At 48.5% G+C, this 24,929-nt stretch overlaps 1 protein-coding gene across 2 annotated transcripts in view; it reads right to left on the reverse strand.

Annotated features, from left to right (window-relative positions):
- POC1A (POC1 centriolar protein A) overlaps positions 1-24,929 on the reverse strand; it is a 75,546-nt gene that overhangs the window by 22,468 nt on the left and 28,149 nt on the right. For both annotated transcript variants that reach the window (XM_047095683.1, XM_047095684.1), the window contains one exon: positions 24,578-24,676. In XM_047095683.1, the coding sequence (XP_046951639.1) occupies positions 24,578-24,676 (99 nt within the window). The remainder of the gene's footprint in view (positions 1-24,577; positions 24,677-24,929) is intronic.

Here is a 24,929-nt window from a genome sequence, read left to right on the forward strand (position 1 = left end):
CACCTGGGTGGACATCAGAGTCCTTGAAAAGTATCACCCCAGGAGATGATTCCCAACCAGCCAAGGAGGGCAATTTAGCACATGGACCCTACTGCATATCTTCCTTTATTAGGAAAGTGTTCCAATCTCATAGATAACAAACTCTCCAGTCCACGTCCATTTGAACCTGGACAAATACAGGCTTTGGAGGTTACAAAGAAAGTGAATGTGAGACACATTCTTGAAAACAGGAACAGTGCCATGTGTGCAAACCCATCATGTGCGTGTCTGCTGTGGTGCTACAGCCGTTTTGTAAGACCCTAGCCCACCAGGGCTGGGGTTCCAGGCCTCTAGGAATCAATGCCCTTGGCTAGTGAAAGCCCTGACAGTTGTGGGTGTTTTGTTTTGTTTTTTCCTCTTCTTTTTTGTAATGCGAGTGCTTGACTTCAGCTTGACTGCTCAGGCATCCACTTCAAAGAGGCATCCGCTGGAAAAGGGCTATCTTGAATAAACACATTGCCAGCACACGACCAGATAAAGAGCCAGGTCACCTCCCACTGCAGAGGCTCCTTTGTCTTAGAGATCTTGGTAGATTTTTGATAACTGACCATTGGACCACTTGTTTTTCTTAAATTCCCACTCTTAAGTTTCAAATCCACCAATAAAGAGTGAGCCCTTAAAATTCCTAGGCCCCTACCTTCAATCCCAATAAAAGTAGAACCCCAGGCCTATGAGTGCCCACTCTCTCTACCCGCCAACCTCAACCATGTCGTGTGGCCTCACGTGTGCTATTTCTAGGTACTGAAAGTAATAAACCTTTATTTTTTCAAAGTTTCCTGATGGTTACTGCTGATGGGAGTCTTATAATCATATAAGAACTAAGGGGCGGTTCAACCACAACACTGGTTATTGACAGAGACTGGCACACAATGTTAGATCCCAATGTCTATCCAGAAGTCCATTCCGAAAGGAAACATTTCAGAAGGCTTGACCAGCCGCTACCTCACTGCAGCAGCCCCCAGACCCAGGTGGCAATGTCAGGAGACACAGCAGAGTGCAGAGAGGATGAGCAGGGACTCAGGCTTGGCTCACATCAAGCTCCACCACTCACCGGCAAGGTGGCCCTGGGCAAGAGGCTTAACCTCCCTGGGCCTCCACCTCCTCATCTGCAAGATGGGGGTGATGATTGGGCCTGCCCCACAAAGGGCTGGGCTGTGAAAGGCACTTATCTGAAATCATCAGTGGACCTTTCTTGAGAAGTAGACACAGCCCTGTGCCCACTACTTCCAAAGGACCCCCACCTTTTGGACACGCACACTCTTCCTTTGGACAGTGAGTTCCCCGTGGCTCCCTCAGGAGAGGCCATGAGGAGGAGGGTGGGAATCAGGCAGCCCTCTGTCCCGACAGCCAGCATCCTTGAGGAGTGGTCAGACGGGCGCTGCCTGCTGCCTGGGAAAGATGGAATGGAAATTCTGAGTGTTTCTGAAAAACGGCCCAGAAACTGACAGTGCCGAGCGGAGTCTCTGGAAGCCCAGTGATGGGTGTGTGTGTGTGTGTGTGTGTGTGGCGGGAGGAGGGAGCACCACTGACTCGCAACAGGAACCCTCCTTCTGAGCCAAAACCGAGCCAGCTCCAAAGGTGCACTGAGGACAGCAGCCATGTGTCAAGTCAGGGAGGTAGCCTTGGGAGGAAAGGAAAGCAGGAACCACCGTGTTTTCCCACCTACTCCAAGCTTCACAGGCTGCGTCCATTACACAATAAAGGAGACTGAGGCTCAGAAAGAAAGTGACTGTCGGAAGGTTCCCAGCCTCAAGCCTCACTCACAAGGTCCAGGGTCCTGCCTGCCCCAGGCTATTCCTCCGGCCATGCCGTTTGGTCCCTGTCCACCAGGACATGGCCCTTTTCTGCTTCCTTGTCCTCTCTCAACAGTGGACATTATAGCACTTAACACACCACCAGGCTGGCATATAAAGATGGCAGTCACTGCTGTCTACTTATTACCTACCATGTGCCAGCGTTTATACATGTCACTTCGCTTAATCCTTATAGGGGCCCTTCACAGCAGGTGTTAGTAACCTTCTTTTTTCTTTCTTTCTTTTTTTTTTTAAGTTTATTTATTTATTTTTGAGGCCGGGGTGGGGGGTGGGGAGAGAAAATCCCAAGCAGGCTCCAAGCTGGCAGCACGGAGCCCAACGCGGGGCTCAAACCCATGAACCCGTGAGATCATGACCTGAGCAGAAACCAAGAGTCAGTCAGACGCTTAACCAACTGAGTCACCCAGCTTCCCCTTAACCTTATTTTTCAGATGGGGAAGGAGGCTCAGGGAGGTAAGAATCTTGCTCGAAGTCACCCAGGAAACGATGGAGCTGAGATCAGAACCCAAAGTACAGGCAGTTCCCTGACATCAGGCAGCTACTGACAGGTGACATGGCCTGCAGTTTTGCTTCCACACGCCCAGCTTCTTTTACATCCTGTGTTTAACACTTTTTGCGTCATTCCCCCACCCACCTGCCCTGGAATGCCTGCCTGGCACAGAGCTGAACACAGAGCGGGCCCTCCACACATACTGGATGCCTCAAAGAGCCAAGCCCACCACGGTGACATTCCTGTGTAATGAAACCTTCCCAAGGCAAAGGGCCAACAGCCCCACCTGACACAGCATCGTGGCCACTCACCTGCACTCCAGCACCCTGGAGATGTGGTATTTCCCAGAGCTTGGCAAACAAGCGATAAGCAGAGATAAGATGACAAACAAGAGTGGGAAGGGACACACGCGCCAGGGCCGTGAGTAATGATAGTGATGGAATAACTGGAGCAGCACTGAAGGAGGAAAATCCTATCAGTGCTTTGCCCATTCAACATCAAAGGGTCCTGGGGCCCTGCCTGGTGGTTCGCAGGCATAGCATGCATGAGTAAAGTCACATTAGCCTACATGTACATACCTACAGAGCTGTACCAAGTTGTCATCTTTCACTTGTGCCAAATACAAACATCTCATTATTTATTACTGTTATTTTTTATTTTAGAGAAAGAGGGAGAGAGAGTGTGCCAGTGGGGGAGAGGGACAGAGGGAGAGAGAAAGAATCTTAAGCAGATTCCACACTCAGCACGGAGCCTGACACAGGGATTGATCCCATGACCCTGGGATCATAACTTGAGCAGAAATCAAGAGTCAGCTACTCAACTGACTGAGCCACCCAGGCACCTCAAATATAAACAGCTTAACATCAAAATAAAAAAAAGGTGGGGTAGCTTAGTTGGTTAAGCGTCCAATTCTTAATTTCAGCTCAGGTCGTGATCTCATGGTTCATTTCGTAGGATCGATCCTTGCGTCGGGCTCTATGCTGACAGTGCTGGGGCCTGCTAGGGATTCTCTATTCTCTCCCTCTCTCTGTTCCTCCCCTGCTTGTACTCTCTCTCTCAAAATAAATACACAAACATTAAAAAAAAAGTGGGGGGGAAGGCACCTGACTGGAGTGACTCGCTTGATTAAGCATCCGACTCTTGATTTCAGCTCAGGTCATGCTTTCACGGTTTGTGAGATAGAGCCCTGCATTGGGCTCTACACAGACAGCATGGAGCCTGCTTGAGATTCATTCTCTCTCTCTTTCTCTCTCTCTCTCCCCCCCCCACTTGCATGCTCTCACTCTCTCTCTCAAAAATAAATAAAACACTAAAAAAAATTTTTTTTTAAAAAGGTGAAAACTCAGAAAAGACAAATCTGTTTAACTGTGGAAATCTCATTTGGGGTGTGTAGGGGTCCCCTCTCACCCCACCCTGGTGTGGGATCCTGGGCTCTCATAGTAGGTTAAATTGCTTGTCTCAGTTTCTGCTGCTGCCAGCCTATCACATGCCACCAGGAACTCACACTTTGCACACAGTAGAAACTGAAGAAATATCTGTGGTTGATCTCAGTCACTTAAACACATGGGTCACTAACCATAAATTTTCATTAAAAAACACAACAACAAAATCGCCTGCAGGTCTTCCTCGTGACAAGAAGTCAACCCATCTGGACTGACTATGGTCTCACTTATTCATCATCAAGATGCAGATATGGATAAGGAGCCTCTGCCTAGGATGTAGAAAGTTGGGTAAAACATTAACCCCATCCTAACAAGAAAAAGACTAGCAATCCAAAAGAATTACAATATAGCAATTGCAAGAATAGCAATCCAAAACTTTCTTAAATCAGAGAACTTAAGTCACAAAGCAAACAGCTAGCCTGAAATCTAAGGAAAGGCAGACTCATCTAAGGAAAACAGGAAGTGAACATCAGCTCACCTATGGCAAAGCACGGGAGGAAGGGGAACTGGGTGCTATATAAGTGGGTAAGAAGAACTGAGTTAAGCCAACAAACTGCTAGAGGCTGAGTATAGAGAGTGTGAGAGTGAAGAACCCCTGGGAACCACAGACACAAATGGAGTTTGCATCCACTCACAAGTTTTTCACAGACCTCCACTGGGAATTCATGACAAAGATTGGCGGCAGGGCAGGAGATGGGAGAAAACCATCCCTGAGGGTGCAAACCCAGAGGAAGGCAGCTGACACGGAAAAGGCATGAAACCCTAACAGGACCCTTCTCTCCTACAGAACAAAACCCATAAGTTATTGGGAGATGAGCAAAGATAAAACCCCGCTGCCCCTGGTGAGGAGAGGCAAGAAACCATCCTGAGCCAACATCACTCAGGCTTCCTAAGGCTGAGGGAGGGGATGGGCTGCTAAGAATGCCCTACTTCTAAGACCCAGGGATATAGGGCCTGTCTAAGACTAAAGCTGGGGCCAGGCTAACAGAGAAGACTTGCAACAAAGCTAGCCAGCACCAACAACCTTGCACCAGCAGCCTATTGCTAGGGGAGGTGTAAGAGCATGGAAATAGATGCCCTCTGAGGAACAGGCCCCCAAGGAAGGTTGAAAGCTGGGGGTGGAGCAGGAACATTGAGAAAAACCCTCCAACACCCAGACCTCACCTAAGTACACAGTAACACTAAACTCAGCTCAACTCCTGATAAGACTATTTACTTCTGTCTCTACTGTCCTAACCATGATGTACAGCATTTAATCAAAAATTACGAGACACACAAAAGGCAAGGAAAAAGACACTGTCAGACAGAAAGTAATCAGCAGAATCAGAGGACTTCGATGTTGGTACTATCAGACATACAATTTAAAATAACAATGACTAACATGTTAAAGGTCGAATAGGAAAATGTGGACAATACACACAGACAGATCCGGAATTCCACCAGGGAGGTAGAAATTACAAGAAAGAGTCCACGCAAATGCTAGAAATAAGAAACCCAGTAACTGAGATGAAGAATGGCTTTGACAGGCTATTTATAGGCTCAGCTCAGCTGAGGAAAATAAATCAATGTCCTTAAACATTGATCAATTCCTCAAACTGAAAAATAGGGGTGAAAAAAACAGAACAGAGCATCCATAAACTGTGAGACAATATCAAATTGTCTAACATGTATGAGTGGAATTCCAGAAGGAAAGGAGAGAGAAAAGAGACATTCCTTATAGACCAAATTTGCTGGTAGTGAATTATTTCAGCTTTTGTCCGAAAAAAAGTCTATTTCTCTTTCATTTTTAAGAGATATTTTTGCTAAGTACAGAATTCTGGGTTGACAGTTTTTTCTTTCAACGCTTTAAGATGTTACTTCAATGTCTTCTGGATTGTGTAGTTTCATATGAAAATTCGTCTGAGATTCTTACCTTTGACCAGCTCTGTATATAATGTCTCTTTCCTGTCGACTTTCTTAAAAAAAATTTTTTTTTCAACGTTTATTTATTTTTGGGACAGAGAGAGACAGAGCATGAACAGGGGAGGGGCAGAGAGAGAGGGAGACACAGAATCGGAAACAGACTCCAGGCTCCGAGCCATCAGCCCAGAGCCTGACGCGGGGCTCAAACTCACGGACCGCGAGATCGTGACCTGGCTGAAGTCGGACGCTTAACCGACTGCGCCACCCAGGCGCCCCTCCTGTCGACTTTCAAGATTTTCTCTTAATGTTTGATTTTCAAAAACTTCAATATAATTTGTGCAGGGTTTTAGTTTTGTTTTTTATTCAGCTTGCTTGTCCTTTCTCTGAGGTTTTTGGATCTATGGTTTGACACCTTTCATTAATTTTCAAAAATCCTTGGTCATTATCTTTTTTTTTTTTTTTTTTTTTTTAACGTTTATTTATTTTCGGGACAGAGAGAGACAGAGCATGAACGGGGGAGGGGCAGAGAGAGAAGGAGACACAGAATCGGAAACAGGCTCCAGGCTCTGAGCCATCAGCCCAGAGCCTGACGCGGGGCTCGAACTCACAGACCGCGAGATCGTGACCTGGCTGAAGTCGGACGCTTAACCGACTGCGCCACCCAGGCGCCCCGGTCATTATCTTTTTAATAGCACAAAAATCATGAATTTTTTAAAAAGTTTATTTATTTTGAGAGAGAGTGTGCATAAGCATGAGTGGGGGAAGGGCAGAGAGAGAAGGAGAGAGAGAATCCCAAGTAGGCTCCATGCTATGAGCATGGAGCCTAACTCGGGGCTTGATCTCACAGACTGTGAAATCATGACCTGAGCTGAAACAAAGAGTCAGATGCTTAACCGATTGAGCCACCCAGGCACCCCTCATGAATTTTATTATTACTTTCTTATGGTTGTTCTAAAAAACTGTCACACTTGATGGCTTAAAACAAGAGAAATTTATTCTCAGAGTTCTAGAGATCAGAAATCCAAAATTAAGGTATCAACAAGATCCCTTCCCTCTGGAGGCACTAAGGGAGAATCCTTTCTTGCCTCTTCCACCTTCTGGTGGCTCCAGGATTCCCTAGTTTATGCATAACTCCAGTCCCTACCTCCATCTCCACATGGCCTTATCTTCTTCTCTCTGTGTATCTCTTATAAGGACACTTGTCATTGGATTTAGGGCCAATTAATTCCATCGTCAAAGATCCTTTTCCCAAATAAAATCACAATTGCAGGTTCTGGGGGTCAGGTCACAGACATATCTTTTGGGGGGGGCCACCATTCAACCCACAACAAAATGCTTAGATATAAGTCTAATAACATATATGCAAAAAAACTACCATACGTTGATGAATAAAATCAAAGAAGACCAATATCAATGAAGCACCATGTTTATATACTGAAGGCTCAATGTTATTAAGATCTCAATTCTCCCTGAAATCAACTATAGAAATCAAGAAGCTGATTCTAAAATCTGTATGAAAAGGCAGAGCAACTAGAGAAGCCAAAACAATTTTGAACAGAAGAAGAAAATGAGAAAATTCACATTACCTGATTTCAAGACTTAGTCTAAAGCTACAGCAACCAAGACAAGCGTGCTACAGGTGAAAAGACAGACAAATAGAACAATGGAACAAACAGTGTCCAGAAATACACCCACAGATATCTGGTCAATTAATTTTTAACACAGTTACACAAACAACTTAGTAAAGACAGTTGCAGGAACAACTGGCTATCCATATGTAAAACAATGAACTCTGTTACATACTTTACACCACATACAAAAAGTAACTCAAAATGGATCACAGACCTACATGTAAAACCTAAAACTATAATATTTGTATAATTTTCTTTTCTAAAACATAGGAGAAGGTCTTTGTAACTTTGGATTAGGCAAAGATTTCTTAGATATGACACTGAAAGAATGGCCCATAAAAGAAAGCACTGATAAAATGAACTTCATTAAAATTTAAAACTACTATTTGAAAGACAGTTAAGAAAATGAAAACTCAGGGGGTGCCTGGGTGGCGCAGTCGGTTAAGCGTCCGACTTCAGCCAGGTCACGATCTCGCGGTCCGTGAGTTCGAGCCCCGCGTCAGGCTCTGGGCTGATGGCTCAGAGCCTGGAGCCTGTTTCCGATTCTGTGTCTCCCTCTCTCTCTGCCCCTCCCCCATTCATGCTCTGTCTCTCTCTGTCCCAAAAATAAATAAACATTGAAAAAAAAAAAAAATGAAAACTCAGGACGCCTGGGTGGCTCAGTCAGTTAAGTGTCCGACTTCAGCTCAGGTCATGATCTCATTGTTCATAAGTTTGAGCCCACATCAGGCTCTGCACTGCCTGCACGGAGCCTGCTTGGGATTCTGTCTCCCTCTCTCTGCCCCTTCCCCATTCTCTCTCTCTCTCAAAATAAATAAATAAACTTAAAAAAAAAAAAAAAAAGAGGGGTGCCTGGGTGGCTCAGTCGGTTGGGCGTCCAACTTCGGCTCAGGTCACGATCTCACGGTTCCTGAGTTCGAGTCCGGCATCAGGCTCTGTGCTGACAGCTCAGAGCCTGGAACCTGCTTCAGATTCTGTGTCTCCCTCTCTCTCTGCCCCTCCCCCGCTCACACTGTGTGTCTCTTTGTCTCTCAAAAAATAAACATTAAAAAAAATTAAAAAATAAAGAAAATGAAAACGCAAACTACAGATTGGGAGAAAATATTTATAAGTCACATATCAAGAATATTTTAGAACTGTCAAAACCAATGAGAAAAAAACCTAATATTCAAAAAACAAATAAGCAAAGATGTGAACAGATACTTCATCAAAGAACATATAAAAATGGCAATGATACATAAAAAGATGCTCTGCATCATTAGTCGTTAGCAAAATGCAAATTAAAATCACAGTAAGATACCAGTATACACCTATTAGAACAGTCTAAAGTTAAAAAGACTGACCATACCAAGTGCTGACAAGGAGGTTAGAGAAATTCAAACTCAGACACTGCTGGGGAGAATGTAAGATGGTACAACCACTTTCGAAAACAGTCTGATAATTACTTGACAGGCTAAACATATACCTATATGTCCCAGCCATTCCACAGCTAGGTATGTACCCAAGAAAAAGGGAAATTATGTCCATAGAAATATAAGTACATAAAAGTTAACAGCAACTTTATTTGTAATAGCCCAAAATTGGGAATAACAGCAAGTGTTCAACAACAGCAGACAAATGTGCTATAATCCATTCAATGGAGTATTCCTCAGCATTAAAAACAAATGAACTACTGATACATGTTAACAACAAGGGTGAATCTCAAAATAATTAGGCTGAGTGGGGCGCGGGGGGCGGGGGGGGGACAGACCAGAAAGAATATATAACTACATGATTCCATTTATATCAAATTCGGAAAAACACAAACCAATCTGTAGTGACAGAAAGCAGATTAGTGGTTGCCAGGGGCTGGAGGTGGAAGGAGTGGATTGATATAAAGTGGCAAAAAGGAACTTTTGGGATGATGGAAATATTCTGCACCTTGAATGTGGTGGTGATTACATAACTGTATATGTTTGTCCAAACTCCTAGAGCAGTTTTTTTTTTTTTTAATGGTGAATGCTGGAGCTCATGGCTGGCTCAGTCAGTAGAGCATGAAATGCATGATTTTGGCTCAGGTCACAATCTCACAGTTTGTGGGATCAAGCCCTGCATTGGGGTCCATGCTGCCAGTGCAGAGCCTGCTTGGGACTCATTCTCCCTCCCTCCCTCCCTCCCTCCCTCTCTCTCTCTCTCTCTCTCTCTCAAAATAAATAAGCTTTAAAATAAGTAAATAAGCAAGCCTGACTTTATTTATTTTTTTAATGTTTATTTATTTTTGAGAGAAAGAGAGAGAGAGACAGAGTGTGAGCTGGGGAGGGGCAGAGAGAGAGGGAGACACAGAATCCGAAGCAGGCTCCAGGCTCTGGAAGCTGTCAGCACAGAGCCTGACGCAGGGCTCGAACCCACGAACCGCGAGATCATGACCTGAGCCGAAGTTGGACGCCCAACCGACTGAGCCACCCAGGCACCCCATGAAAGCCTGACTTTAAAAAAAAAAAAAAAAGATGCAGTTACAACTGAAATGCCCCTGAAGCCCGACCTGCCCATCATGACACTGCATACCCATCACAGTCACTCTGTACTCAAGGTGAAAATCACTACGTCTCCATTGGACATCACCAGGGGGCAAAACCCACGGCTGAAGGCTCCAGGTGAGGTCCATGAGGTCCACCATTGGTATGGTGATTATAGTTCCAAACCAGACTCACATTTCAGTACAGTTCAATTCCCAAAGCCTCAATCTCCCTGGTCATCAGTGGAGGTGCCCAGGCAGCATTTCCCAAGCAGCGGCTGCCAGGTATATGGAATGTTAGGCCCCAGCCACTTAGGGGTCCCTATGCAGCTTGACAGTCATGAACATGCAAGGTCTGCAAACACCTGGCCGGCAGCCAGTAGTGGCTGGAGATTTACTACAAAGATGCTGTGAGCCAATGTGACAGAACTCCCCACTATGGTAAGTGGGGTGGTCAATTATTAACACCTGTTCAAGATGGAAATTTCTCCTCTTCTCTCAATCTCTAACACTGGACCTTGCCCCCTGCTCAGCCTATTCTGGAAACTGAAACTGTAATAGACAAAAGTATCCAGGAACTGGTCCACGGCTTGACTCTGGACCACAAAAGGAAGAGGAAGGTGACCTGGGCCCAAGATCTAGGCTGCCTCATTGGTACCCAACTCATACAGACCCAGGAAGCAGCCCGACTGGCCACCGCCCACTAAAAACACTGAAGTGTGTCACTGTGTTTCCAAAACAGGGCTGAGCACAAAACTGAAAGAAATGGACAGACACACGCACCATGATTAAATCTTTTCAACTTAATCTTTCATTCAACTGCTCATTGCATAGTCTGCTAAGTGAAGGTACAGAGATTCACGGACACGTTTCTTACAGTCTTTGCCTCAGGCCTTTGGCTTTGACAATTTGCCCTCATGAAAAGTTAATAGGTGTCTATGTCTGCCTGCCTCTGTTTGCTAAACCTGATGCTAGCAAGGAGAGCAGAAAATAGGACGGAGCTCACTTGAGCTCACCCTCCTCTCCAGCTCTTCAAATGGAAAAAGTCATGGCCATTTTCTCAAATCAGAGCTCAAAAGAAACCTGGTACTGAATTCACCACACATATTTGTGGACTAGATATACAACAGTCTTGTCTGCCCTATAATTTAGAGTTCCGGCCTGGAGTCCAACAAGAGAGAAAACTTCTGGTTCTAAACATAGCCCTGAACCCAGGAGGAATTCTGGTGTCTTAAAATCATCTAATTGTTCGGCAATCTTGCCAATGTTCTTCCAAGCCAGCCTAAATATCAGTATGGAATTTGGTTACTGTGTTGGCTTTCATCTAGAGTATGAATGTGCAGGGTGCCTTCGTGTGTTCCCCACAGTAGGCTCCCAAGGAAGGCGGGGTGCCGGGTCATCTGTGTGCACAGAGGGAGCCAACAGGCTCAGGGGCACAGGGGCCTGGGGCCAACAGGGCAGCCTCAGAATGGAATCAAACGCTCAATAACGATGGATCACATTTGGGTCTAAAAGCCACCCTTTGATTCCAGGCCCCCACTGATGGGAAGGGGAAAGAGTATTCTTTGAAGTGAGAATTGTGAAGGGGTCAAAGGATGGGTCTAAAATGGATGAGGGATCCATGTGCCCGACCCACCCTAGAACTGCAGATAGCTCAGGGCGCACTTTCTCACCTCACAGTCCTCTCCTCAGTGAGTGGTCCCTTTGAGGCAGGTGGCATCCTATCACACCTGTGTCACTCACAGACACGCCTGGCACATGGGAGATGCTAATTGCACAAACCAAGGTGCCCCACCTCCTCCCCCAGGCCCAAATCAAGACTGAGGCCCCCACACCCAGGGTCTAACAGCCACTCCCAGGCTCTAGCCCCCGCAACCTCCGGCTATCCCCCAGCCACACTCTCTGGGAGTTTCCAAGTACTGCCCCACATACAAGAGGGCTGATGTATAAAAGCCAAAGTTTTCAAAGGAGTGAAAGCATTGCCTTGATAAGCAGGACCTGAGAAGTCATTCTGACATCCAAATATGCCCCTAAGAGAAAGCAGTGGAGCTGGAAAGGTTTGTCTCACTGCAGGGACACAGCCAGGTGAGGGAAACTCTGGGGAGAAAGGAGTAAGGATGAGCCAGGAGAGGAAGGCTAAGCAACTACAAATGGGTGGAGGCCATGAGAAAGCAAGCAGGCTATCATGCAGCAAGAACTTCCCTTGGCACAGAGGGGGTCCCTGGCCCTCCTCTCTGGAAGGGCTCTGAGGGAACAGGGAAACATCCCAGGCCTTTAGGCACTGAAGCCCTCCAGGCCATCATACCTAGTATAGCCAGAAACACACACAAGTGGGCCGCAAGGCAGAGCTGGGGGCCAGGGCCAGAGCCAAGGAGGAACCGGACAGCGGTGGGGGTAGAGTCTTCCACACAACCCCAAGAGGCCTCGGGAGAAGGCAGGCCGGTCACGGGCCTGTGCTCATGCTAGAGGACATCTGCTGAGTCTGCCCCGGGGTTCCTGGAGCCAATGCACCTCTGAAGCATTCGCACAAGTGACAACACAGACAACCAGATGAAGCCACTGCACAGTCTCCATGCCAGTGACCAATACCTCGGCCAGCTCATTCTATCTGAACATGACCTGCTTCTCTTGGGGCCAGCTCTTGCTCAGTTCCGTTCCACAAATGTTACTGAGGGCCCACTCCAGGCTGCGCACTGAGCACCTCAGGGTTACCTACCCCCTCCCTTGAGCCAGAAACACCTACCCTTCCACAGCAAACACCTGGGCCGAGGCACTCTGGGAGGGAGCTAAAGCCCAGTGTTGACTGGAGACTTTCTTTTAAAAAAATTAAACTGCTTTGAACTAATTTTAGACTTAGAAAAAAGTTGTAAAAAATAGTACAGAGAATTTCCATATATCCCTCCCCCAGGCTTCCCCAGTGCTAACGTCTTACATAACCATTAGTACAATGATCAGACCAGGAAATTAATCTTGGGACAATACCATTAACCAAACTAAGGACCCCACTTGAGCTCCACCAGTTTTCCTACTAATGTCCTTGGATCCTGCTGTTCCAGAATCCCATCTGGGACCTCATGCTGCATATAGTTATTTCTCCTTGGTCTTTTGCAACCTAGGTCAGCTCCTCAGTTTTCTCTTGTCTTTCATGACCTTGACACTTTCATTTTTTTTTTTAATTTTTTACATTTATTTATTTTTGAGAGACAGAGCGTGAGCAGGGGAGGGGCAGAGAGAGAGACACAGAATCTGAAGCAGCCTCCAGGCTCTGAGCGGTCAGCACAGAGACACGGCTCAGACCTGAACTGAAGTCGGACGCTTAACTGACTGAGCCACCCAGGTGCCCCAACCTTGACACTTTCAAAGAGTACTGATCAGTTATGTTGTCAAATGTCCCTCAATTAGGGTCTGTCCGAAGTTTTCTCAGGATTGAATCGAGGTTAGCATTTTTCAACGTTTATTTATTTTTGGGACAGAGAGAGACAGCATGAACGGGGGAGGGGCAGAGAGAGAGGGAGACACAGAATCGGAAACAGGCTCCAGGCTCTGAGCAGTCAGCACAGAGCCCGACGCGGGGCTCGAACTCACGGACCGCGAGATCGTGACCTGGCTGAAGTCGGACGCTTAACCGACTGCGCCACCCAGGCGCCCCGAGGTTAGCATTTTTGACAAGAACACCACAAAAGCCAAGCACCTGACATCACAGAACTCATGCAAACAGGACATATTATTAGTGGTGCTGACCTTGATCAATGGTGATGGTGACCTCTCTGCCAGGTTTCTCCTATGCGAAAATACATCTTTCCCTGTGTAGTTAATCTTGGCTTTTAAAATGTGGCTTTTTAAGAGGGAACGTGTTGCTGTCATTACAACTACACGCTGTCAGCCCAGCCTGCTGCTGGCTGCAGCTGCCCCACAGATGAGAGGCAGCTAATGAAGATGAGCGGCAGAGCCGACGTCTCTGGAAGACGCCGAAGCTCTCGGTGACAAAGAGGAACAGTAGCAGTTTATTTATAGATCCACTTGAAGACAGCTCATTGTAACTACTGGGGTTGAATTTTTAAAACCTCGGGAACAAAGGCTGGCTATTTTAAACTCTCCTTGCAGTTAGTTCAATGGAGAGTGTTAGAGGCAACGACCACACCCAGGCATCACTTCCAAGCTTGGCAATTCATATTTTGTGTAGCATCTCAGGACACGAGCAAAGCCTGCCAGGACAGATAACCATGACTGGCTCTGCCTACCCTGCAGAGGCGGCGGGACTCTTCTGGGCCAAAGCGCTCACCCCCAGGGAGGAGTCTAGGGAGGCTGCATCCCCTGGGGTCTCCCAGCCTCCCCTTCCTGGAAAATTAACTTGCATACAGCTGTTGTGAACCAAGGTTACATCACCTCTCTCCCTGCCTCCCCCACAGGCTGCAAAGAGGGACAGCGCCCCCCAGCGGATGCCCGCCCCAGGACAGCTGGCAGCAGCTGATCCATCTCCAGGCTGGAGCAAGGGGTTCCTGGAGCTCACAGTACACAAATATCCCTAAGGATGGTGGGAGAGAGGCATCCCAGAGCTCCTCCTGCCCCCAACCTACCTGTACCTCTGGGTCAAGACTGCTCAATCTCTCCATGCACCAGAACCACGGTGGGGAGCAGAGATTGGACTTTCTCAAAGCCTCCCAAATCTTTATTTGAACAAGAAGCACAAAGCCATATTCTTGACACATGTGAAAAAATGTGAATATGGACTAGACAGATGATAGTAAGGAATTATTAATTTTGTTGGGTGTGAAAAGAGCACTACAGTTATACAACGAAGAAAAGTCTTTATTTAGGGTAAAATAATGTATCTGGGATTAAACAAAAATACTCCGACTCCACTAAAAAAAAAACAAAACAAAACGTGTGTGGGGTGGGGGTGGGGGAGATGAACAAAACAGATTGGCAAAATGCTGAAGCTAGATGAAAGGTACATGGGGGTCTGTTATACTAGTCTCTCTACCTTTTGTGTGAGCTTGAAATTTTCCACAATTCAAAGGTTTTTTTGTTTTGTTTCATTTAATAAAAAAGAAAAAGTTCCCAGGTGACTGGAATGAGCGGTGGCCACGCAAGTAGGACCCTAGGAAGAAGTTGACGAGGGTCCCCAGCCGGGTGTCCTGGCACTTTCAAGTCCAGGAGGTAGATCTGTCTCAATCCATGAATGTTCAGACCAGCCTTTGGCATTGCCGCAGAGAAAGCCCCCAATGTCACCACAAGCATTCTGTGAACCCTGCAGCAATGTCCAGACCTTCAAAGAAACTAATTTTAAGATAATCTCCATGGAAACCATCTATTCTGATTTTTTCCATGGTAACCAATGAGAACATAAACACAAGCACTATCTAACACCCTTACAACACATGGGCCAACGCTGCCATCCAATCTGGAAAATATAAACTGCAAAGGGCTTTTTTCCATTGAAAATGAGAAGTACTGAAACTTCTAGTCCAGATATGCAGATTCTACCACGCTCCACTGCCCAGTCACTGCCATACCACCCCATGCACCTGCCCCCAAAGTGGCAAACCAGGCCAGAAAGTGATTTCCTTCATTTAGCCTGGGACCATCAAAAATGCCAAAAGAAACAGCCAGGGCCTGCCTCTTGCCTCACAGGTTCAACCCATGCTGCCCACAGACTGCAGGCACGTGTCCACTGAGCTCTGATTTCCAGAGCATTCTGGGTTCCAGCTACATGCTGGGCACCACAAGAAGACCAAGGCCCCAGCCCTCTGGGGAGACCAGACAGACCAGTGAATAACTGACTACAGGAAAGAGGGGTTGCTCCAGCAAGCAGAGCGAGTGCTCCAGTAGGTGGGGCGGGAAGAATTCGCAACCCGAGGGCCTCCCAGGGAAGGCCGCATGGAGGAAATGTCATCTGGAAAGAAGCTGAAAGGCTGAGTATAGTTCTGCTGGAGAACAGAGGGCGGGCGGCGGGGGGTGGGGGGGGTGGGGGGGGGTGAAGGCAGCCCAAAGTCTTAGTCAGACTTAAGCAACTGGGTCTATTTCCACTTGTGGCTCATTTCCTCCATTTTTAGGTTTCTGGGTTTGAAAAAAATAGCATGGAACTGAAGAAGACTCTCAAATCCCAACAGTCTCAGTTCTTGCCCACCCTCTCTGTTTTATAACCACACATGGCCTCTGTTGGCTCTTCCGTGAAGGAGACTTATCAGCGTGGCCTGACAGGGTTGTAGACGCTTGTTACCACTGTCAGCAAAATGGCAGCATCACAGCAGTGGCCCTGGGTCATGCATGCTTTGTAGCAAAGCATCATGGTCTCAGGATCCCACTGCACACTGTCCCATGATTTAGGCTCATTTCCCCACATGCAACGTGGAATCTCCACTGACCCTGAACCCACACTATGGCTGCCAGAGCGAAAGGAAAGCAGATAGTTCTGAGAGCCTTGAATGAGATAACAGAGCTCTCAAAGGTACGTGTGAGCGCCCAGGTTTATGCTCCCAATGTATCCTGACACACGCAGAACTAGACGCAAGGGTCCCCGGGCCTTGTGAGGATTCCAGAGGCAGGTTCTTTCATCTTCATGACACTGTGAGTATCTCACCATGCCTTGCCCAGGATTTCTGAAACCATGCCTCCTGTTGGTTTAAGTCATTAAATAGGGCTTTTTTCCTTCCTGGATAGGCCTTCCTGCCACTCTTCTCTGGATAGGGAGCTACCTGTTTGTGGAATGGATGAGAATTTTCCAGTGGCAGGAAACTACAACTCAAAGGGGCCGCTCAGAGAAGGAGAGGCAGCCTCTGTCTCATCCCACAACCCCATCCTCTTGCCACCACTACTGTTGCTGCTGTTTTGGGACTTGGTCCTACTCTTGTTGCCTGGAGGCACTTCCCCAAAAGGCTCCACAAAGAAGACCTTCACCTGGGGGCTTAGATGTTGAGCCATGAGCACCAGGCCATCTCAAGCTCGGGTGCCAGAGACTCTTACCTGTCAGCTTCCCTAAAGGCTCCTCAGGCTCTGGAGGATGGGAGCTGATATAGGCATCGCTGTCTAGAGGGCAAGAGGCAGGAGTCAGGGATACTGAGGACAACACAGGAGGCAGGTGAGCCACAGGACGTGGATTCAGGAGCAGGTGACTGGACTGGTGCAGCAGCACTGACGGGCAGAAAAGGAGCCAAGACAGCAAGACAGGTGGCAGAGGCCCATAGAGGGCTGCCCTGGGTACCATCCTCCCTCCTAGTGCATCCTGGCTTCTAAAAAAAACACACATCTGCCTGCTCAACTGTAAGCGGGGCCTACTGGGTGCCTCTGGGTTTAAAGAGCCCACAGGGAAGTGATGGAATTTAACGCTAGACTGAGATTACAGCCAATGCAATACCACTTTTCCTCTTTTGGAAAGAAGTGGACCACAATTCTCCAAATTGGGCTGAAAGGGACCCAATCCCCCAAGTGCTTTTCCCAAACTATAGTTAGTCCCCACGAGCCATGTAAACTCCCCGAGATGGACAGAGGCTCTCTTCTTCCCCCTACGTCCCTGCCCAGGATGCCATGGTCACAATTGGCTAGACTGTTTTCCAGTAGAACAGTGACTCTTCAAAGTGGGTCCTTGGACCATCAACATCACCTAGAACCTTCAAATTCCTTACCAAATCAGATGCTCTGGGAATGGGGCAGGCTGTGTGTAACAAGGCCTCAGGGTGATTCTGAAGCACATTAAGGTTTGAGAACCATTGCAAGAGGCTTACTGCAATCTATGTCAAATGTTAAAGGGCCTGTCTCCTCACTGCACTGCCAAAGGCAACTTCTCCCTTCTGGTAAACACGGTAATTATTTAACATGTGCTGGGATAGCCCTGACCCACCTCCCAATAAAGTCAGTTTTAGCCTCTGGATGGAAAAGGAGAGGAGATCTTGCCTGCTTCCCGGTAACAGACACAAGTCGGACCCTGAGGGAAGGAGCCCAGCTCCCCACACTGATCCCGGGCCCAAAGAGCCCCTCCGTGGGAAGCATCAGAATCTTTGGTGCTTCTAGACTTCACACAGCCACGTTACTCCCGGCCACTGTACAAGGATGCTCTGATTCAAGCAGGAACTTCCTTTAAATAGTAGCTCACAGGACGCCTGGGCAGCTCAGTCGGTTAAGCGTCTGACTCTTGGTTTCGGCTCAGGTCATGATCTCATGGTGTGTGAGGCTGAGGCCCGCATCAGGCTCTGCACTGACAGTGAGGAGTCTGCTTGGGATTCTTTCTCTCCCTCTCTCTCTCTGCCCCTCTCCCAATCACACAACAAATAAATTAATTAATTGTAACTTGGTAACAAATATTGAATCTTCTTTATTTTTAGTCTCTGTCTTCCCACTGAAACTAAGAAACCCAGAGCACTTTCCATGACTTCCTCTCAAGTAAAGGTGACGAAAATGAAACTTGAGTGTGAAGTGAGACATCTTGTCTGAGGGCCTCTGCCACCCAGAGTCAGCAATGGCTGTTGCGGCCACCCTACCCCCACCCCTGCAGGATGATCTTTTCCACAGTAAGCCCCTAAAATGGAAAATGCCCAAACGATGTAATGTGGACCGGTGGGGAGAAATCTGAGTACAGAGAATCAAGATGAACTGCCTGAGGTCACAGGAGAGATTTGACCTAGCTTCACTGTGGACCAGCACACAGGGGCGGCACAGCTCTGAAACTGCCCACTAAGTTGTTAAAGGCTGTCGAGAGTCTGGCTTCCATGAAACCAACCCTCTTCTAAGACACATAAGTATCTGAGCATATTCCGACTCACCTGCTGATAAGAGCCAGACAACAATCTTGGGAAATTCAGAGCCAGAATGGGGGCCAGTGGGAGAAAGGAGAGGCTCCCCTCCAACACACATAAATTTGGGGTTCAACCCTGCTGTAAACACCAAAAATGCCTTGCCTGTCAAGCATCCCCTTGAATCCATACTTCTCCCTACTACTGAAAGCAAATGTCAGCCAGAAATCTGTGTTATCAGCAAGAGACCCCAGTCCTCCACACTCACAAACAGATGGAAATCCATAAGGCAAGTGGAAATGGACCCCATCCCCTGCCTCAACTCTATGACTCTTCCAGGTAAGTGCTTGGGGTGATAACCCAGGACCCCCAGATCCTCAGCATGGGGCAAGATCCAGTGCCAAGACTGGAATCAGAGCCCAAGAACCCCTAAGTCAAGCCCCGTGTAGCATCCCAAGACAGAAATGTGAGAGCAGAAACATGGGTGCGGGAGGTGGTGGGGGCTTCACCCTCAGAACCAGAACTAGGAAGAAACAGGCCATCCTCAGAGAAGGCTGAGACCTCAGATACTGTTAGCTAACCCAGCCTCCTCCCCCTGGGGACAACTCTAGCACTGAGGCTCTGGGGGTCCCAAACACTTTACTTTGAGGAGTCATGGGGGTGGGGAGCACAGAGGACTTGGGTCTCTCATCAGGAAGCACAACAGATTCCTGCAAGGGTCTAAAACCCTCACTGGACCTCACAAAGACGACCTGCAGAAGGGAGTCAACATCGAAAATTATCTAGGTCAGAATTGCCCCCTTTCCTGCATGTTGTCTCCCTACTCCAACAATCTCCCCAACTGGGCAGGGGGCTCATCCAGCCCTCAGTCTGACAGAGGAAGGAAGAGGAACATTTTAAAAATAGCTAAAGCTTGGTGAGCATTTGCCATGTGCCAGGCACAGTTCCAAGTGCCTGCCTGGCATGTACCACCTCGTGAAATCTCATGAAGGAGGGCCTGGTGCCTCCCCATCTGAGGTTGAGGGAGAAAAGCCCTCGGCCCCTGAACTCAAGGTTACTGTCTGAACTGGAAGGCAGCCAGCCCTGACAACTCAGGAAGTGTTTTTCAGTTTTCCTGAATTACCTAGAATTCTGCATTCTTCCCCTCCCACCTGCTTAGCACAACCTTCCTTCCCAATTGCATAATGGGCTCTCAGGTATTTGGAGGAAAGGCAAGAATAAGAGTAAATCAGAATAAATGCATCCTTGTTAAAAGTGGTTTAAAAATGCCTCTATGGTTGAAGTAAAAACCAGTCCTATGGTAGCTGGGACTTGGGAGGCAATGGCCAAATCCAAGGCCAGCCAAGACACAGTGGCCCTGATACCTCAGGGATGGCTCCGAAGCACTAACGGCAGGAAGGAGCTAGAACTTGAGTAGATGAGTACAGGGAGGAAACAGAGAGGCCAGGGCTGCAGCACAGGACAGAGTTAAGCACCAGACCCTTAAAACCCCCAGCACAAGCACCTGCTGCAGATGACTCGTGGGGGTCCCAATGTCTGCCCCGACATGAGCCCCTCTGGGAGGCACTCACCTGCTTGCAAGCAGCCCTCCCAACCTCCCTCCGGCCTTGCAGTATGTCATGGGGAAGAGCATGGAGCTTCCTGCCCACCTCGGCCCAGCTATTAGGCTGGCGTCCTTCCTCTACAGCCTTCCAAGCAGAGAAAGCCCCCCAGCCACAGCCCTAAACCCTCTCCTCCACAACTCAGCCAAGAACAGAGAGAAAACGGAACCCTTTATTCTCATTCTGGAGGGCTGGGAAATGGCTTGTGCTTTTCAACATGAAATGTGCCTAAAAATAAGCTGTGAATTTCAACCAGAGGTTGAAAATAGCTCTGGCAGTGAACAGAGCTCTGTTCAGAGTGAGCTCAAGGATGGCCTTCATTCCAAGAGTGAGAGCTGAATGCTGCGGCCCGAGCAAGGGTCCTGGGCAGGGGGCTTTCCAGGGCAGAGGGGCCATCACATGCTCGTAGGGCTGCCCTTGCCATGCTCTGTTGGTGGGCCTGCCTCTGGCTTTAGATTGCCATACTCTACCAGACACAAGGTACCTGGCCTGGTGGCTTCCTAAGACGCCCCAAATGCCCAGGTGTGTCTCATGCAGCTTTAGGGTCCAAGGGCCAGGGGACAAAAGGAGCTAGAGAGGGAGGGGTCATAAGATCCAAGAGCTCCTGGGGCACAGGCCAAGCCAAGCCACTCTGGCCAGCCACCAAACCACTCACTGGTTACTATCTTGGAGCCAGGGAAGCCAGCAGGCAGGAAGGACAAGAACACTCCAATTGTAAGTGAAGAATATCAGGTTGCTAAAGGTCTTTTTTTTGTTGTTTACCATCACCTCTGGAAGATTCCAAAGTGTGACAGGCCAAATGACATTTTTATAAAATAGACTTCTCCTAGAAATAGGCTAGAGACCCGAGCCACAGCTGCGGGGATAAGCCCAAATCTGGCCCAATCGAGCAGGCTCGGCGTGGCCCACCCTCTGTGCCGTCTCCATGCCTCCTGCCACAAGGACATCCCTACCCCCAGGCTCACTCCCACACTCCTCCCGCTTCTGCAGCAGCCTCTCTTATGGGCTCACTCCTGAGGTAGGAGTTAGTGCAGGGATTCTTGACTGGGGGCCATTCTGCCCCCCAGGAGACATTTGGCAATGCCTGAAGACATTTTTGGTTCTCACAAGTAGGGGGGTGGGGAGATGCTATTGGCAGCTAGTGGGTAGATGCCAGGGATACTGCTAAACACCCTACAATGCACAGGACAGCCCCCACAACAAAGATTTATCTGTCCCAACGGGTGAGCAGTGTCGAGGCTGAGAACCACTGGGTTACTGGAGGGACAGTATATGGATAGCCGGAGGGGCAGGGGCTCATCGGATAACCGGCTCCTGGCACATGGCTGCAGAGCACCTGGGCCCCCGAGGAGCTGAGATGCCCTGGCCAGCCATGGGATCGGTCACCACATCTCAGTGCCACGGAAGCCTTTGGGCAGGAAAGCTGAGACTATACTCGTCAGCTTCCCTACCCACCATGGGGGCAAACCTAACCACCAGGCGGTGCTGGCTCTCCCAGGCTTGGGAAGACCAAAATAACTCTATGGATGGCGGCAGTGATGGCTGTGCAACAACATGAATGTACTTAATGCCACTCAACTGTACGCTTAAAAATGGCTAACAGGAGAAATTTTATGTCATGTATATAAAATGCAACAAAACAAACAAAAAATCCCTTAGCTCTCCTCTTGGCCTGGGAGTCCTGAGATCAGACACACTCCTACAAGTGTACTCCACATGGTGTGCAAGCTTTGGCATGGGTGTGTGTCTGGATGAGGGCCCATACATCTCTTCAGTGTCCCAAAGGGGCTTGTGACAAATAAGGGAAGAGCCATAAACAAAGAACAATTTCAGGACTAATAAGTCAAGTCACGGTGTGGGTCAGCAGAGTTCAGCTCGGTCATACATGGGGTCCTCAGAGCCCGCCAAAGGGGTATGCAGGTCCCATCGTGGAAAACAGAAGTTTGGGAAGAGCAGGTGCTTTGTCTGGGACCAGACAGCTAGGGTTCAGACCCAGTTCTCTGACCCTAGAGCCCATATCCTTTCCTCTGTTTGAGTACCATGTGGTGATGCCCAGTGGAACTGACTACAGCTCTGTCGTGGGCCTGAAGGTAGTAGGGGAACAAATGGTTTTCCTGAGCACTGGTGAGCACTGGCATCCCATCCATGCCAAACTGCCCTGTCCTGCTGGCTTCCCCCACCCCGAACACCTTCATGCTAGATGATCAGGCCCCACAGCTCTGGGATGCAAGGGTGCTCCACACCCTGTATCTGAGCAGGACTGAAGGGACAAGAGGTGGCTTGCCTGAGCTACTTCCCTAATAGCCACAAGAAAAGGAGCACAGGATTCTCCCCTTGCTGATGGTTACTGACCATTCCCAAGAGACAGGTGGCAGTGCTCTTCCCTGGGATGGGGAAAAGCTGACAGGCAGCCCTCTGCCACCTGCAGCTTCCAGCTCAGTCAGCCTCGCTCAGAGGGGCCAGCGTGGTGAGTCTGTAGGTCCAGGCATCTGGGGCAAGTGACTAAGCCCCAGATGTCTCATCTGTGAGTAAGAGTAGTAACTTTGCCCACCCAGCCGGCCAAGGTAGGGGATAAACAGGGCAGCACACATAAAGGCCTTGGCTGGACCTCATTCATTGCGAATGCCCAACAGATAGGGAACAGATGCTACAGACTCCATAGGATCCCAGTCCTGCAGTTTGAAAAATGCCTTCTAGGGGTGTCTGGGTGGCTCAGGTGGTTGAGCGTCAGACTTCGCCGACTTAAGCTCAGGTCACAATCTTGTGGTTTGTGAGCTTGAGCCCTGCATCAGGCTCACTGCTGTCAGCACAGAACCTGCTTCGGATCCTGTCCCCTCTCTCTGTCCCACCCTGCCTTGCACTCTCTCTAAAAAAAGAAACATTTCAGGGGCACCTGGGTGGCTCAGTCGGTTAAGCGTCCGACTTCGGCTCGGGTCATGATCTCACGGTTCATGGGTTCGAGCCCTGCATCGGGCTCTGTGCTGACAGCTCAGAGCCTGAAGCCTGTTTCAGATTCTGTGTCTCCTTCTCTCTATGCCCCTCCCCAACTCATGTTCTGTCTCCCACTGTCTCAAGAATAAATAAACATTAAAAAAAAAAATTAAAAAAAAGAAACATTTCGAGAAAGGAAGGAAGGAAGGAAGGAAGGAAGGAAGGAAGGGCGAAAGAAAGAAAGAAAGAAAGAAAGAAAGAAAGAAAGAAAAGGAGAGGAAAGAAGGAAGGAAAGGAAAGGAAGGAAAGGAAAGAAAGGAAGGAAAGGAAGGGAGGAAAGGAGGGAAGGAAATGAAGGGAAGGGAAGGGAAGGGAAGGGAAGGGAAGGGAAGGGAGGAAGGAAGGAAAGGAAGGAAGGAAAGGAGGGAAGGAAATGAAGGAAAGGAAAGGAAAGGAAAGGAAAGGAAAGGAAAGGAAAGGAAAGGAAAGGGAAGAAGATAGATGCCTTTCTAGGTAGACCAAACAGCAGCAAAAAGACCACCATGCAACCCAGTCATACCCCCAACAAACCCCAAAGCTAACAATCAGCTATTCATTAGCAAACGTGGAGGAGAACATAACCTTCCAGCTAAGGCAACCCTTGGAAGAAAACTTTAAATCTCAAGCTGGCCTATTCCTAGAGGGAGCCCCAACACACAGGATGGGTATGTTTAGGGGGGTGTGGGTGTGTGTGGGTATCTCGCTGGGGTGGGGGATCCCTCTGCTGGAGCCAAAGAAAGCTCAGGATGGACTCCGAGACTTCCTGGTTCTATTCTGGGCCAGCCTTGAGTTGCTGGGGGCCTTGGGCAAGCCGCTTCCTGTTGTTCAGGCCAGTTTCCGTGGGTGGGAGAGGCTACACTGCCTCTAGGGTCCAGGAGGGAGAGATTCAAACAGCTTATGGCCACTGGCACTTAAAACCTTCAGGGCTCCACATCCTTAGCTTTTAAAGCTTATTTCAGCCAAAGCTGAATGCAACTTTATTCAATGAGATCATATCAGTTCTCAAACATTTTTTCCCCCAAAATATTTGTCAAAAAATACCATTAACTATCTTAATTCGGGAACACCAAATGGCCTTTTACCGACAAAGGTACTAAAAATGGCTTGTGGCTGAGGAACTTCCTTTCCATGGTTTAAAAAAAAAAAGGGAAGTGAGAGCAACAGGGCTGGGCCTTTCCCATCCGTCCCAGCTGTGGCCCAGGCCCCACGCCCTCTAGGAACCTCCTGCAGGGTCCTGTGGCCCAAGCCTCAGCAGGGGACAGGTCCTTCCTTTCCTCAACCATCAGTAGCATATGCCATGGAAACACCCCCTGATCAAATGGCAGGGGGCCTTGGCACCTGCAGTCCTCACATCTTGCTTGTTAATTCTAGATTTGAAACAAAGTACAAGTGCCGAAGTATTATTCACCGTTTGCCATGACCACCAGAGTTTCAGGGCTCAGGACATACCCGGTGAGCCACTTACCAGATTCCTGGAGGAGGTGGCCAGGGTGGCTGGGGGCCTGTGCACTTTTGTGACTTCTCCATAATCGACAACATCAAAGTTACTCTTCCAAACCATCACCTGCCAAGACCCACAAGCACAGAGAATCAGGAGGAGAAAAACCCTTGCCAGTCCTACTTCATGGAAAATGCGAGCCCAGAGGCCACCTCGAAAGTTCTAGGCCAGTGGCAGGATAGTCCCCACCAGACACCCCAGCTCAACTCTGGGACCTGCCCCACCTCCTAGGCTTTCCGGACAGGCCTCGAGAAGACCTGGGTGTGCCATCAGGATGGAGTCACTGCATGCTGCCACGAGGTCTTTGTACTTGCTGGTC

This window comes from Lynx rufus, unplaced genomic scaffold (assembly GCF_022079265.1).
Source record: "Lynx rufus isolate CCGP_SWC_20201006 ecotype Redwood Valley unplaced genomic scaffold, mLynRuf1.p SCAF_4, whole genome shotgun sequence".
In the NCBI taxonomy this organism is placed as follows: Eukaryota; Metazoa; Chordata; class Mammalia; order Carnivora; family Felidae; genus Lynx; species Lynx rufus.